At 39.7% G+C, this 16,780-nt stretch overlaps 1 protein-coding gene across 3 annotated transcripts in view; it reads left to right on the top strand.

The window, feature by feature from the left end:
- The window catches only part of IKBIP (IKBKB interacting protein), a 31,007-nt gene extending 17,588 nt beyond the window's left edge, over positions 1–13,419 (top strand). For 2 of the 3 annotated variants that reach the window (XM_024348248.3, XM_024348247.3), the window contains one exon: positions 12,482–13,419. In XM_024348248.3, the coding sequence (XP_024204016.1) occupies positions 12,482–12,515 (34 nt within the window). In that variant the 3' untranslated portion in view covers positions 12,516–13,419. Of the gene's footprint in view, positions 1–519; positions 3,034–12,481 lie in introns of those variants that run through there. The other variant, XM_024348246.3, reaches the window with a different exon arrangement.
- The last annotated feature ends 3,361 nt before the right edge of the window (positions 13,420–16,780 follow it).

Raw genomic sequence — 16,780 nt, 5'->3', positions numbered from 1 at the left:
TTTTTTAACATAGTGCTGGCCAGGCGCGGCAGCTCTCGCCTGTAATTCTAGTACTTTGGGAGGCCGAGGCAGACGGATCACTAAAGGTCAACAGTTCAAGACCAGCCTGGCCAGCATGGTGAAACCCCATCTCTACGAAAAATACAAAAATTAGCTAGGCATAATGGCGCGTACCTGTAATCCCAGCTACTCAGGAAGCTGAGGCAAGAGAATACGTTGAACCTGGGAGGCGGAGGTTGCAGTGAGCTGAGATTGCTCCACTGCACTCCATCCTGGGTGACAGGGCGAGATTCCGTCTAAAAAATAAATAAATAAATAAAACAATGCAGGGTTAACGTATTTGTGAAAACTATTAATGTAATAAATATCTTTGTCAGTCTGATTCTGATATACTTGGATATTTTAGACATCTTCAGAATTTTAACGTGGCATGTGTTATGCTCCTGATTGTTAAAGTGTGTTTCTCTAATATGAAAATTATTAAGTAGCCTTGGGAATTGTTTTGTGTTATAAATGCAGCTTGAGTCTACTGAAAGCATCCTGCAGGAAGCTACATCATCCATGTCTTTGATGACCCAGTTTGAGCAGGAAGTATCCAACCTCCAAGATATCATGCATGACATTCAAAATAATGAAGAGGTGCTCACTCAAAGGATGCAAAGCCTTAATGAGAAATTTCAGAATATTACGGATTTCTGGAAGAGAAGCCTAGAAGAAATGAACATTAATACAGACATTTTCAAATCAGAAGCAAAACATATACATTCTCAAGTAACTGTCCAAATTAACTCAGCTGAGCAGGAAATAAAATTGCTCACTGAACGGCTAAAAGATTTGGAAGATAGCACACTAAGAAATATTAGAACAGTAAAAAGACAAGAAGAAGAAGATCTCCTGCGAGTAGAGGAGCAGCTAGGCTCTGATACAAAGGCAGTTGAAAAGTTAGAAGAGGAACAGCATGCCCTCTTTGCCAGAGATGAAGATCTGACTAATAAACTTTCCGACTACGAACCCAAAGTTGAAGAATGCAAGACACATTTGCCAACAATTGAAAGTGCTGTTCACTCTGTTCTCAGAGTCTCTCAGGATCTGATAGAAACAGAAAAGAAAATGGAAGACTTGACTATGCAGATGTTTAATATGGAAGATGATATGCTGAAAGCAGTGTCTGAAATCATGGAGATGCAGAAAACCCTTGAAGGAATTCAGTATGATAATAGCATATTAAAGATGCAAAATGAACTGGATATTCTAAAAGAAAAAGTTCATGATTTTATAGCATACTCAAGTACAGGAGAAAAGGGAACTTTAAAAGAATATAATATAGAAAATAAAGGAATTGGTGGTGATTTTTAAATTCATGACATTTATTCTGATGAACCATATCATTATACATAAATTGATTCGTCCATTGATTTTGAGTTACTTTGATATGCCTCATCTTATCCTACATTATTGGAAAATAAATGAGATGTCCACACAAATGGATTATCCACATAATCAAAGCTTATCTTTTTAAGCACTAAAACTTACTTCATTGTAACTATTTGAAATAGAAATAGTTCTTTAAAAATATTTCTCTACTTTTAAAACAAGATACTTAATATTTTTAATGTTTTTTAAAGCATTAATGGACATCATCATTAATTTCACCTGTTATATTGTACCCACATATATTGATGTCTCCAGGGGCTAATGAAGGGTATTTACCACTTCACTAAATGACCCCAATTTGCCATTTTCAAGCCTATGTCTCATACCTTTTCTGTCACCTGATCTTACTGTCAGGTTGGTTGGTAATGTGCCTGCCTCAGCCAGTTCACTTTCTTAGGTAATTCACTGTAGGTTAAGAATCCACACAACCAAGTTCATGGGAATTTTGTGTAAAATAAAAGATAACATGCCTGAGGGAGAGCCTGGTGCCTTTGCTATGAATTAATATGCACTTTCTGAAAACTCTAAAGCCTGGGAAACATTTTAGCTTTTGTTAAGGTTCTAAACTGTGTTACAGATACTTGTAAGACTTTTAAAATCAGAATAAGTATGTTCTTACATAAGGCCTTTCTTAGGAATTATGTGTATATAAGTCTTTGAAATATATATACCTGGGTTTTAGGTTCCAACTGTGTTAGACATGAGTTTGCTAGATCCATGGTCTCTAGATGGTTTACTTAAATAGACCAGGCGCAGTGGCTCACACCTGTAATCCTAGCACTTTGGGAGGCCGAGGTGGGCAGATCATGAAGTCAGGAGATCAAGACCATCTGGCTAACAGGGTGAAACCCTGTCGCTACTAAAAAATACAAAAAATTAGCCGGGCATGGTGGTGGGTGCCTGTAGTCCCAGCTACTCAGGAGGCTGAGGCAGGAGAATGGTGTGAACCCGGGAGGCAGAGCTTGCAGTGAGCCGAGATCGCGCCACTGCACTCCAGCCTGAGTGGCAAAGCGAGACTCCGTCTCAATAAATAAATAAATAAATAAAAATAAGCCTGTGGCCTGTTTTGAGGGAAAAGTAACATAACTGTGATAATTAATTATGATAATAACTATGATAGTTAAAAATACGTCATTTTAAAGATTTCCCAAACCACACCACTAAATTTGTTTTATGAATTGATTTTATTTTATTTGAAATTATATAATGTAGTCAACTGCAATATGGAAGTTTGTTCTTGTTTCTTTGTCAATAACCTTACCAGTTTTATAATGCAGTTTTTGATGGAATTAAACACAAAGAACTTGAAAGCAGTCAGTTACAAAAAGGTAGTTGTGGTCAAGTAGTTTTAATATGTAAATTTGCAAGTTTTTGGAGAACCCCCAAACTCCTTCTCCACTGGAGTTAGGAGGGCCTGTGGTAGACAGCGTGAATCATGAAAATAAGCCTGGAGAGTTCTGTTATTAAGGGGCATAGCATTAATTTTTGCAGTCTGAAAATTACACTTCTTGACTTCTGAATGTCTCTTATTTGCGTGCACTGACAAAATTCTATTTGTTTACTTTTATTTTAATGCTAATAAAATAGATTATAAAGTAAGCTGGAACTTTGTTGTTTTAACCTCCATCCTGTCAAGGCAAATGTGATCTCTTATCTTATATCCTTTACGTTTAAATATTTTTTTCTCACCGATCACCACATTTAATATGAGGTTATTATGAACTTATATATACCATGGTAATGGTTACTGAAAGTAAATGGAAACAAGGTGGCTACTGTTCTCTATAATGACACAAGGGAAAGGAAAAAAACTGCACTTCTACAAGTATAACATGAGAAAACTATTAAAGTATATATGCGTTTGTATGTATGTATGGATATCTAGATAGATATATCCTGTATTTACGAAGAGGTTTTCCTATTAAGAAATTATTAGAGAGATTTAGATGTACTTAATTTGTCTTTCTCTCTTTCTTCCATTCATTTATTTAACACAGATGCTTAAAATTTCAAAAACTTTCCTGTGTATCAAATATTAAATTACATTGTTAGTCTTTTCTTTAGGGAAAATTACCAATATCCTAAAACACATTTTTGTATCTTTGTTACTGATAATAAATTTTATGTCAATTAATTTCTTATAAAGTGGCCAGGCACAGTGCCTCATACTTGTAATCCCAATACTTTGGGAGGCTGAGGCAGAGTGGCTTAAGCCCAGGAGTTTGAGACAGCCTGGGTAACATAGTGAGACCTCGTCCCTACAAAAAAAAAAAAAAAAAAAGTGTAAGGAGGAGTAAGGCCAGGCACAATGGCTCACTCCTATAATTCCAACACTCTGGGAAGCTGAGGTGGGAGGATCGCTTGAGCTCAGGAGTTCAAGACCAGCCTGGATAACATGGCGAGACTTCATGTCTACTAAAAGTCAAAAAAAAGCGCATCCCTGTAGTCCTAGCGACGCAGGAGGCTGAGCCCAGGTGTTCAAGGTTGCAGTGACCTGCACCATTGCATTCCCAGCCTGGGTGACAGAGCAAGACCCTATCTCAAAAGCATAACAGTACTGGATCAGCTGGGCGCAGTGGCTCACCCCTGTAATCCCAGCACTTTGGGAGGCCTAGGTGGGCAGATCACCTGAGGTCAGGAGTTCAAGACCAGCCTGGCCAATATGGTGAAACCCCGTCTCTACTAAAAATACAAAATTAGCCGGGCATGGTAGCAGGTGCCTGTAATCCCAACTACTCGGGAGGCTGAGGCAGGAGAATCGCTTGAACCGGGAGGCAGAGGTTGCAGTGAGCCAAAATCACGCCATTGCACTACAGCCTGGCAACAGAGTGAGACTCCATCTCAAAAAAAAAAGTAAAAGTACTGGATCAATTTTTTTAATGTTAACAGGAATAAATAACTTTTACAATACAAGCACCTAATTATTTTTAAACTTTTGAATATATAATTTTTAAATGTAATATTGCCTTAAATTTTGCTTAATGATCAGAAACTAATGACTAATTATACTTGTATATTTTATAACCAAAAATCTTGATTTATTAGCCTGTGTGGCTTCATAGAAAAACCCATAAGATGCAAAATTAGTAGTAGTATTTTTCTTCTCAACCTAATTGTAGACCTTTGTATGAATCTATAACTTTGTTCAAATTTTGATATGATGCCATTACACAATAATGATGCTGAAAATTTACCAAACTCAATAAGAAAAAAAAAAAACATCCTTTGTAGATTTACCCCATATTTGCACAGTTGACAAAAGCTCTACAAATTTTCCTAGCACCTGCTCATTTCAATTTATAAGCTATTAATTAATTAATTTTGGGACAGGGTCTCACTCTGTCACCCAGGCTGGAGTGTAGTGGCGTGATCACAGCTCACTGCAGCTTCCAACTTCCTGGGCCCAAGGGATCCTCCCATCTCAGCTCCTCTGATTGCTGGGACTACAGGTGCACACCGCCATGCCAAGCTAATTTTATTTTTTTGTAGAAACAGTCTCATTATGTTGCCCAGGCTGGTCTCAAACTCCTGGGCTGAAGCAGTTCTCCCATCTGGACTTCCCAAAATGCTGGGATTAGAGGTGTAAGCCACCATATCCAGCCTATAAACTACTAATTTAATACAAATCAAAATACTCCACCCCACCTTTACACAGCAGGAGAGGAGAGAACTAACACTTCAGCACCTGTTAAAATGACATACCCACACGTATGTCAAGCATTTCTAGGAGATGTACATTCATCATCATCATTCCTTTTTTTTTTTTTTTTTAAGATGGAGTCTCACTCTGTCCCCAGGCTGGAGTGCAGTGGTGCGATCTCAGCTCACTGCAACCTCCACCTCCCGGGTTCAAGCGGTTCTCCTGCCTCAGCCTCCCGAGTAGCTGAGACTACAGGCATGTGCCACCATGGCCAGCTAATTTTTGTATTTTTAGTAGAGATGAGGTTTCTCCATGTTGGCCAGGATGGTCTCGATCTCTTGACCTCGTGATCCGTCTACCTCGGCCTCCCAAAGTGCTGGGATTACAGACATGAGCCACCGCGTCCAGCCTTCATTATCGTCATCATAACAGCTCTATATATTGATTACCTACCTTGTGCCAGTCATTATCACTAATCCTTACTACACCTTTGCTAGCTATTAGACCCATTTTACAAATAAGGAAATGGAGACTTAGGAACATTGGGAATCTTGCAGTCACACTGTAGACCTAGGTCTGTTCAATTCCAGAGGCCAAGGACATCTCACTACACCATGGAGCCTGCTACTGTTCAACTAGGGGAGAAAAATCACAACAAATCTGCTGCTAGTAGAACTATCTCGATAACTCAAAAAGCAATAATTGAGTCAAATGTGTTCTCTACCATGTTGCCATTAAACCAGACTCAGTCCCTCAAAAGCTGTAGCTGTGCTCTAAAATTGTTTGGCCTTTGAGCATAAGAAGGAATCAATAAATGAATAAATGTTGGAGAAGAGGAAAAAGCAGTGCTGAAGAGTCCTAGGCTGTACTCCTCTAATCTATTAATAGGTTTTGCCACTGCATATTCTGGGCACTTTATTTTAGGGCTTAGGTTTTTTTTGTTTTGTTTTGTTTTGTTTTGTTTTGTTTTTTGAGACAAAGTCTTGCTGTGTCGCCCAGGCTGGAGTGCAGTGGCACAATCTTGGTTCACTACAACCTCCGCCTCCTGGGTTTAAGCAATTATCCTGCCTCAGCCTCCCAAGTACCTGGGATTACAGGTGCCTGTCACCACACCCGGCTCATTTTTTGTATTTTTAGTAGAGATGGGGTTTCACCATGTTGGCTAGGCTGGTCTTGAACTCCTGACCTCAGGTGATCCGCCCACCTCGGCCTCCCAAAGTGCTGGGATTACAGGTGTGAGCCACCATGCCCGGCCACTAGGGCTTAGTTTTAAATAGTAAAAGGAGAGAATTATATCAATAATCCCTAAGATGCCTTCTGGCTTTAAGTGGTTTTATTTACTTATTTACCCTTTTTTTTAATATAAAAAAAAGTAGAGATGAGGGTCTCTCTATGTTGCCCAGGCTGGTCTCAAACTCCTGGCCTCAACGGATCCTCCGTCCTTGGCCTCCCAAAGTGCTGGGATAACAGGTGTGAGCCACTGCGCCTGATCTAAATGGTTTTAAATTATACAGATCAATAAAATTTCCAGGTCCTTTAATAGAATTCAAAGATCCTAGCTGGGTGCAGTGACCCACGCCTGTAATTTCAGCACTTTGGGAGGCTGAGGTGGGTGGATCACGAGGTCAGGAGATCGAGACCATCCTGGCCAACATGGAGAAACCTGTGTCTCTACTAAAAATACAAAATTAGGTGAGCGTGGTGGTGAGCGTCTGTAATCCCAGCTACTTGGGAGGCTGAGGCAGGAGAATCTCTTGAACCCAGGAGGCAGGGGTTGCAGTGAGCTGAGATGGCGCCACTACACTCCAGCCTGGGCGACAGAGCAAGACTCCGTCTCAAAAAAAAAAAAATCCTTTAGCAAGTTTTTAGAAAGCAGATTGGACCTAGAAATCATATTCTTGAACCATGTTGCTGTGCTTGTAGATCCAGGCAATGTTTAACATTACAGGACAGCATCTAACCTCATACCTTGAATATATGATAGGAATTTAATAAATATTCTGGCCGGGGGCAGTGGCTCATGCCTGTAATCCCAGCACTTTGGGAGTCTGAGGTGGGCGGATTACTTGAGGGCAGGAGTTCGCAACATGGTGAAACCCCGTCTCTACTAAAAAAAAAAAAAAAAAAAAAAATAGAAAACTTAGCCAGGTGTGGTGGTGCATGCCTGTAATCCCAGCTACTTGGGAGGCTGAGGCCGGAGAATCACTTGAACTCGGGCGGCAGAGGTTGCAGTGAGCAGAGATTGCACCACTGCACTCCAGCCTGGGCAATAGAGTGAGACTCCATCTCATAAATAAATAAATAAATAAATAATCAAATCACTGATGTACTTTTTTTTTTTTTTTTTTTTTTTTTTTTTCTGAGAAAGGGTCTGGTTCTGTTGCCCAGACTGGAGTGCAGTGGCATGATCTCAGCTCACTGCAACCTCTGCCTCCCAGGATCAAGCCATCCTCCCAGCTCAGCCCGGCTATTTTTGTAATTTTTGTAGAGATGGAGTTTCACCATGTTGCCCAGGCTGGTCTTGAACTCCTGAGCTCAAGTGACCCATCCACCCCGCCTCACAAAGTGCTGGGATTACGGGCGTGAGCCACCATCCCCAGCCTTCACTGATGTGCTGTTTTCAGCTACTGATAGACTCTAACTCTTCTATCCATCCTAGGCAAATAGGTTAACCAAACCCGAAGTAATTTTTAAAATAATTTAATACAACAATCTGTAGACTATTACCACACTGTATTGAGCTTATATTTTCATAAAGATCAATAGAAGTTCATGATAGATTGCTATTATAAACAACCAAGTGAAACAAAGAGGTTTACTAACAGCTTCTTCCTAATAATCTGATCCTTCTAAGAATAAGTTAATAAATAATATTCTGAGCATAATTCATTTTTATTTATGTTAAGTAAAACTAAATGTATGATAACCAAAATAATCTCAAAAGGTTGGCATTAGCCAAGTAATCCAAATACAATTTAAGAAAGATAATTCAAGCTAGGTGTGGTGGCTCACGCCTGTAATCCCAGCACTTTGGGAGGATCACTTGAGCCAGGAGTTCAAGACCAGCCTGGGCAGCATAGTGAGACCCCCATCTCAAATTTTTTTTTTTTTTTTGAGACAGAGTCTGGCTCTGTTGCCCAGGCTGGAGTGCAGTGGCACAATCTCGGCTCACTGCAAGCTCCGCCTCCCGGGTTCACGCCATTCTCCTGCCTCAGCCTCCTGAGTAGCTGGGACTACAGGCGCCCACCACTACGCCCGGCTAATTTTTTGTATTTTTAGTAGAGACAGGGTTTCACTGCATTAGCCAGGATGGTCTCGATCTCCTGACCTTGTGATCCGCCCACCTCGGCCTCCCAAAGTGCTGGGATTACAGGCGTGAGCCACCGCGCCTGGCCTCAATTTTTTTTTTTAAGAAAGATAATTGATAAGAAAACATTGAAGAAATACACAATTATTTTAGAAAAAAGATATCTTTAGATTAAACTGCATATTTAATTTTGTAAAAATGTTTTACAGTCTGATTATTTGTTTTTATAAATTTTTATTTCAATTTTTTTGTTTTAGAGATGGGGGTCTTGCTATGTGCCCAGGCTGGAGCACAGTTGGTATTCATAGGCGCAATCATAGCACACTACAGCGTCAAATTCCTGGACTCAAGCTTTTTTATTTCTTCTTTTCTGAATTTTAAGTAACACATTTATCGACATTCTGTGTCCCAAACTAAACTACAAACTCCCTAAAAGCAGAGACTGTTCTTGATCATACTAGCACATACTATAGTACAGTATATGCTGTCAAATCAAACTAGTTTTGGTTATTAATAGAAAGTTATAATTTCCTACTTTACAACATAGTACTTTCCTAGAAAACAAGCTGAAAGTTAAATATGCAAAAGTCAAATGATTGACTCACACATTATAAATGGGATTCTTTTTCCAGAGTAATTACTGTATATCTGTCTTTGGGCATACGCATTAGCAATGTATTTCTAGCCATTTTACATTTGTTTCTTAATTTATTTTTCTTCATAATTGAGCACACAGTCCATAGGCTAATCTTCTGATTGAAGCTAAATAGTCTTACCTGATTTCCATCTTTGTTTTAATTGTACGACTTTATCCAACTTTGTGTGGTTTATGAGATCTACCCATCTTATCGCTATGTAATTTTCCCTTCTTCATTTTATTAACTGATAGCACGATGCAATAAAATGTCAAATATTTAAAGTTCGATAAAATACTCAACTCCCCAACACTGCTATATAGGCACGCACGTGTGTGTGCACAGACACAGGACCATCACCACAAACAACAACAAAAATAACAACTCAAGATGTTGCCAGACACTTGGGTGGCTCCAAATGTTTATCAGTTAATGTGTCCAAGTTAAATCAAGGTGACAATTTAAGAGCTTTCAGTTCATAATGTATAGTGGGGAAGAAGGATGACATTGAAACATACAAAAGTTGAAAAACAGCTGCATTTGGAATCAGAATTTTAGAACCTTGGAAATTCTTTTCTTTTACTTATCTGTCTTCTCTACTAAACTAAGTTGAGGCCACAACTCGAGTTATACTCATCTTTATGTTCCACATATTTTGCATGCCTAACAACATACTAGGAACTTGAGAATTTGAATTGTTCAAGGTCTCATGGATAGTTAGATAGGCCAGAAAACTGTTTATAAAAGTTACAGGCCAATAAAGCTTAGACATATAGTCTTGGACATTGGTCCCTTCATTCTAGCATTTGCTATAACTTATTTGCAGTTGCCTTAGACCCCAAATAGCCAAAGCAATCTTGAGCAAAAAGAACAAAGCTGGAGACATCACACTACCCGATCTCAAAATATATTACAAAGCTGTAGTAATCCAAACAGCGTGATACTAGCATTTAAAAAAAAAAACATAGACTAATGGAACAGAATAGAGAGCCCAGAAATACTTCTACAAGTGTATGTTCAAATGATTCTCATCCAAGTTGCCAAGAACACACAATAGGGAAAGGACATCTCTTTAATAAATGCTGTTGAGAAAACTGGATATCCTATGCAGAAGAATGAAACTGGACCCTTATATCAAACCATATACAAAAACCAATTCAAAATGAATTAAAGACTTAAATGTAACACCAGAAATTGAAAACTGCTGGAAGAAAACATGAGGAAAAAGCTTCTTGACATTAGTCTTGGCAAAGATTTTTTTGAATAGAACCTGAAAAGAACAAGCAACAAAAGCAAAAATAGATAAATATGATTGTGTCAAACTAAAAAGCTTCTGTACAGAAAAGGAAACAGTCAACAGAGTGAAGAGACAACCTATAGAATGGGAGAAAATACTCATGAACCATAAATCTGAGAATGGCTTAATATCCAAAATATATAAGGAACTCAATAGCAAAAAAAAACCCAATTAAACAATGGGCTATGGACATGAATAGACATTTCTCAAAAGAAGACATAGTAATGGCCAACAGGTATATGGAAAAAAATGCTCAACATCACTAATTATCAGGGAAATGAAAAATTAAAACCACAATGAGATATCAACTCACACCTGTTAGAATATTTATTATCAAAAAGACAAAAGATAACAAGTGTTGGTGAGAATGTGGAGAAAAGGGAACCACTGTACACTGTGAGTGGGAAAGTATAGCCATTATGGAAAACAGTGTGGAGGTTCCTCAAAAAAAAAAAAACTAAGAATAATCATATGATCCAGCAATCCCACTCCTGGATATATATCCAAAAGAAATGAATCAGTATGTCAAGGAGTTTTCTGCACTCCCATATTCATTGCAGCATTACTCCCAATAGCCAAGATATGTAGAATCGACCTAAGTGTCAATCAACAGATGAATGATAAATAACACACACGCACATACACAAAATGCGGTTCTCCCTTTAAAAAGAAGGAAATCCTGTTATTTGTGACTACATGGATGAACCTAAATGATATTATGCTAAGTGGAATGAACCAGGCACAGAAAGACAAATACTGCATGATCTCAATTATATGTGGAATCTAAAAAAGTCAGACTCATAGAAGTACAGAGTAGAATGGTTACGAGGGATTGGAGGGGACAGGGTAGGACAATTGAGAGATGTTGATTAAAGAATACAAAGTTTCAGTTAAACAGGATGAATAAGTTCTGGAGATCTATTGTATAGTATGATGACTGTAAATAATAATAATATATACTTGAAAATTGCTAAGAGGCCGGGCGGGATGGCTCATGCCTTATAATCTTAGCACTTTGGGAGGCCGAGGCAGGCGAATCACTTGAGATTAGGAGTTTCAGACCAGCCTAGTCAACATGGTGAAACCCTGTCACTACTAAACAACAATTAGCCAGGCGTGGTGGCACACAACTGTGGTACCATCTACTCTGGAGACTGAGGCAGGAGAATCACTTGAACCCAGGAGGTAGAGGTTGCAGTCAGCAGAGATGGGGCCATTGCATTCCAGCCTGGGTACAGAGTGAGTGAGACTTCCATCTCCAAAAAAAAGAGAGAATTTCTAGGAGAGTAGATCTTAAATATTCTTACTACAAAAAAAAATACATGAGGTGATAGATATGTTCATTAGCTTGATTTAATCATTCACAATATGTGCGTAGATATGTATATCAAAATATTACATTGTACACAATAAATATATACAATTTTAATTTGTCAATTATACCTTAATAAAGCTGAAATAAAAAAGAACTTATGTTGCCTTGTCTCACCTAGCAAAGCTCAACTGGAAGAAACTTCCTTTTCCCTTCTCCAGCAACTGAAAAACCACATCACTGTCTCATGTAGCTCATTTTATTACTGTACAGAAGACCAATTGTGAAAATATTATAATGTAAAAAATGTAATTTCCAGTGACATTTCATGAAATTTTCTTAATGTTTCCTTCTTATTCATTAGTAATTCACTTACATTGTTCTAAATTCTCTTACTTTTGAAGTCGTCTTTTACCATATGCTTTCCAGAAGAACAGTAAAGTGTAGTTAAAAAATAACATAAGGCAGGGCGTGGTGGCTCACGCCTGTAATCCCAGGCATGGATTTAGGAGGCCGAGGTGGGCAGATAACCAGAGGTCAGGAGATCGAGACCAGCCTGTCCAACATGGTGAAAACCCATCTCTACTAAAAATACAAAAAAAGTTAGCTGAGGTGGGGGCGGGTGCCTATAATCCCAGCTACTTGGGAGGCTGAGTCAGGAAAATCGCTTGAACCCAGGAGGTGGAGGTTTCAGTGAGCCAAGATCATGCCACTGCACTCCATCCTGGGTAACAGAACAAGCCTCTGTCTCAAAAAAAAATAAAATTAAATTAAAAAGAAATATAAAATTTAAGATGAATTTTAAATGGTAAGCTTCTAATGCATTTAATCATTGTGATATTATATTTTCTTATAGTGGCAGAAATCTGAAGCTATCATGGAACAATTGAAGTTTTTTCAAATAATTGCTCATCTAAAGCGTCTACAGGAAGAAATTAATGAGGTAAAAACTTGGTCCAATAGGATAACTGAAAAACAGGATATACTGAACAACAATCTGACGACACTTTCTCAAGACATTACAAAAGTAGACCAAAGTACAACTTCCATGGCAAAAGATGTTGGTCTCAAGATTACAAGTGTAAAAACAGATATACGACGGATTTCAGGTTTAGTAACTGATGTAATATCATTGACAGATTCTGTGCAAGAACTAGAAAATAAAATAGAGAAAGTAGAAAAAAATACAGTAAAAAATATAGGTGATCTTCTTTCAAGCAGTATTGATCGAACAGCAACGCTCCGAAAGACAGCATCTGAAAATTCACAAAGAATTAACTCTGTTAAGAAGACGCTAACCGAACTAAAGAGTGACTTCGACAAACATACAGATAGATTTCTAAGCTTAGAAAGTGACAGAGCCAAAGTTCTGAAGACAGTGACTTTTGCAAATGATCTAAAACCAAAGGTGTATAATCTAAAGAAGGACTTTTCCCGTTTAGAACCATTAGTAAATGATTTAACACTACGCATTGGGAGATTGGTTACCGACTTACTACAAAGAGAGAAAGAAATTGCTTTCTTAAGTGAAAAAATATCTAATTTAACAATAGTCCAAGCTGAGATTAAGGATATTAAAGATGAAATAGCACACATTTCAGATATGAATTAGTTTGACGTTATTGAGATTAGACTAAGGTAATTTTTTTTAATGGGACCTCTCATGAGAAGACTGGTAAATCAAAAATAATGATATTTTGGAGCAAAAGTCATTTTATATTTAATCCTATTTTGTACAGTAAAAATAAAACTTTAAAACAGGTTGATTTTCCAAAATAAATATGCTAAAACCTATTTTTGCAACTTTATATAGCAAGAACTTTATCCATCCTTCTGACATACATGTTGTTACACACACACACACACACACACACACACACACATAGGAGAAGCAGAATGTGCTAGTTAGCATGGGGAGATCTCGAAGGGGCAGGATCTGAATCCCCACTTGCCCTCTCTGGCTGCCAGGGAGCCCAGCATGTGTGTTTAGGGACCTAACTGAAGAACTACCCCTCAGGGGACGGGGCTGCGGCATTCATTATCCAGTTAGAGGAAGAGAAACTAGAAAGGTCACAGTGAGCTGCAGGGGAAAAAAATAAAGTAAGCCTATCTGGGTCCTTCATGGCTTTAGGAAACAGGGAAAGGAACAGTAGTGTCCCGGTCTATTTGGGCTGGTGTATAATAGTATAGCAAGAACTTTAGGTAGCCTGTAACTAACAAATTTATTTCTCACTGTTCTAGAGGCTGGAAAGTCTGAGATCAAGGTGCTGGCAGATTCAGTGTCTAGTGTGGGCCCACTTCCTGGTTCATAGCACCTTCTAGCTGTGTCCTCACGTGGTGGAAGGAGCAAGCAGCAATCTGGGGCCTCTTTTATAGGGGCACTAATCCTGTCCATGAAGACTCCTACCTTATGACCTAATCACCTCCCAAATGTCTCACATTGGATTTCAACGTATGAATTTTGGGGAGACACATTCAGGCCATAGCAAGTAGGTTACTTAATAAAAGGGGCTGGAAAGTGGCTTCTAGAGCAAGGGTTGTGGGGGAGGGTGTAGATTGAAGGCGGCTTGCCAAGCCTCAGACAGACTCTGCCTCAAAGCAACACAACTCATGTGTGATGAGGATGTGACCAGAAGTAGCCAAAGCAACTAGAAGAGGAGGCCCTAAGTCTGGGCACCGTGGCTCACGCCTGTAATCCCGGCATTTTGGGAGGCCGAGGCGGGTGTAACACCTGAGGTCAGGAGTTTGAGACCAGCCTGGCCAACATGGTGAAACCACGTCTCTATTAAAAATACAAAAATTACCCGGGCAAGGTAGTGGGCACCTGTAATCCCAGCTACTCGGGAAGTTGAGGCAGGAGAATCGCTTGAACCCAGGAGGCAAAGGTTGCAGTGATCAGACATCCCACCATTGCACTCCAGCCTGGAAGACTGGGAGACAGAGCAAGACTACATCTCAGGGGAAAAAAAAAAAGGGGGTGGGGGGGAGCTCTAACAGCATTGGCAAAAGTTTTATCAATTCCAATTACATAAAACTTTAGAAAATGCAAAGTAATCTAAAGTGACAGAAAGTAGATCAGTGGTTGCCTGTTGCATTAGGATTCTCCAGAGAAACAGAGCCAATAGGATGGATGGATAGACAGATGATTGATAGGTAGGTAGGTAGGTAGGTGGGTGGTTGATGGATGGGTGGATAGATTAGATAGATGATGATAGATAGATAGATGATAGACAGATGATAGATAGATAGATAGATAGATAGATAGATAGATAGATAGATAGATAGATTCTAGGAATTGGCTCACATGATTATGGAGGCCAAGAATCACACAATCTTTCATCTGCATACTGGAAAACTAGGAAAGCCAGTGGTTTAATTCAGAGTGAGTCTGAAGGCCTGACAACCAAAGGAAGTGATAGCCTAAGCCCTCGTGCAAGACCAAAGGCCCAAAACCAGGAACACTGATGTCTGAGGGCAGGAGAAGATAGATGTCCCAGTTCAAAGAGTAGCAGATTCACCCTTCTGCCTTTTTTCTATCCAGGCCCTCAATGGATGGGATGATGCTCACCCACATTAATGAAAGTGATCTTCTTTATGCAGTCTACCAAGTCAAATGCTAAGCTCTTCTGGAAACACTGTCACAGACACACCCAGAAATAATGTTTTACCAGCTATCTGGGCATCCCTTAGCCCAGGCAGCTTTAAACAAAATTGTCCATCACAACTGTAGATAGAGATGGAGACAGGTATAGATTACAAAGAGCCACAAGGAAAAGGAGTGAAGGATGTTTATTATCTTCATTGTGATAGATATATGTCAAAACTCATCAAAGGGTACACTTTTTAAATTTTTATTTATTTTTATTTTTGAGACAGGTTCTCACTTTTTCACCCAGGCTGGAGTGCGGTGGTGTGATCATGGCTCACAGCAGCCTTGACCTCCTGGACTCAAATGATCCTTCCACCTCAGCTTCCTGAGTAGCTGGGACTACAGTCTCAAGCCACCATGCCTGGCTAATTTCTTTTTTCTTTTTTTCTTTTTTTTTCTTTTTTTTGGTAGAGATGGAATCTCCCTATGCTGCCCAGGCTGGTCTTGAACTCCTGGGTTCAAGTGATTCTTCTGCTTTGGCCTCCCAGAGTTCTGGCATTACAGTATACACTTGAAATATTTGTGTTTATATGTGTAATCTCTCATCAATAAATGTTTTTAAGTACACTATAATAACCTAAAGTAAACCCACACAGCATTAGCCCCAGTTTCAAATGCCTAGCGTGAAGGATATCCAGATCCACAGAGCTGGTCACCTCAAAAATAAGAGTTTATGAATTCTGTGTGTTTGTTCTTGTTCTTGTTGTTGTTGTTTTGAGACAGGGTCTTATTTTGTTGCCCAAGCTGGAGTGCAGTGGCATGATCATGCCTCACTGCAGCCTCTTGTCTCCTGACCTCAAGCAATCCTCCCACTCAGCCTCCTGAGTAGCTAGGACTACATGAATTCACCACCAACCCTAACTACTTTTTTAATTTTTTTTTGGTAGAGATGAAGTCTGCCTATACTGCCCAGAGTGGTCTCAAACTCCTGAAGTCAAGCAATCCTCCTTCCTTGGCCTCCCAAAATGCTGGGATCACAAGTGTTAGCCACTGTGCCTGGCGAGTTTATGAATTCTCTTTTATTTTTATTTTTTATTTATTTATTTTTGTTTTTTTGAGACGGAGTTTCGCTCTTGTAGCCCAGGCTGGAGTGCAATGGCACGATCTCGGCTCACTGCAACCTCCGCCTCCCGGGTTCAAGTGATTCTCCTGCCTCAGCCTCCCGAGTAGCTGGGATTACAGGATTGCGCCACCATGCCCAGCTAATTTTTGTATTCTTAGTAGAGATGGGGTTTCACCATGTTGGCCAGGCTAGCCTCGAACTCCTGACCTCAGGCGATCCACCCGCCTCAGCCTCCCAAAGTGCTGGGATTACAGGCATGAGCCACCGCGCCGGGCCTCTTATATTTTTTTGAGAGGGAGTCTGGCTCTGTCGCCCAGGCTGGAGTGCAGTGGTGCAATCTCGGCTCACTGCAAGCTCCGCCTCCCGGGTTCACGCCATTCTCCTGCCTCAGCCTCTCGAGTTGCTGGGACTACAGGCCCCCACCACGACACCTGGCTAATTTT

This window comes from Pan troglodytes, chromosome 10 (assembly GCF_028858775.2).
Source record: "Pan troglodytes isolate AG18354 chromosome 10, NHGRI_mPanTro3-v2.0_pri, whole genome shotgun sequence".
Taxonomy (NCBI): Eukaryota; Metazoa; Chordata; class Mammalia; order Primates; family Hominidae; genus Pan; species Pan troglodytes.
Note: the sequence above shows the minus strand (reverse complement) of the source record. Positions and strands in the feature narration are given on the sequence as shown.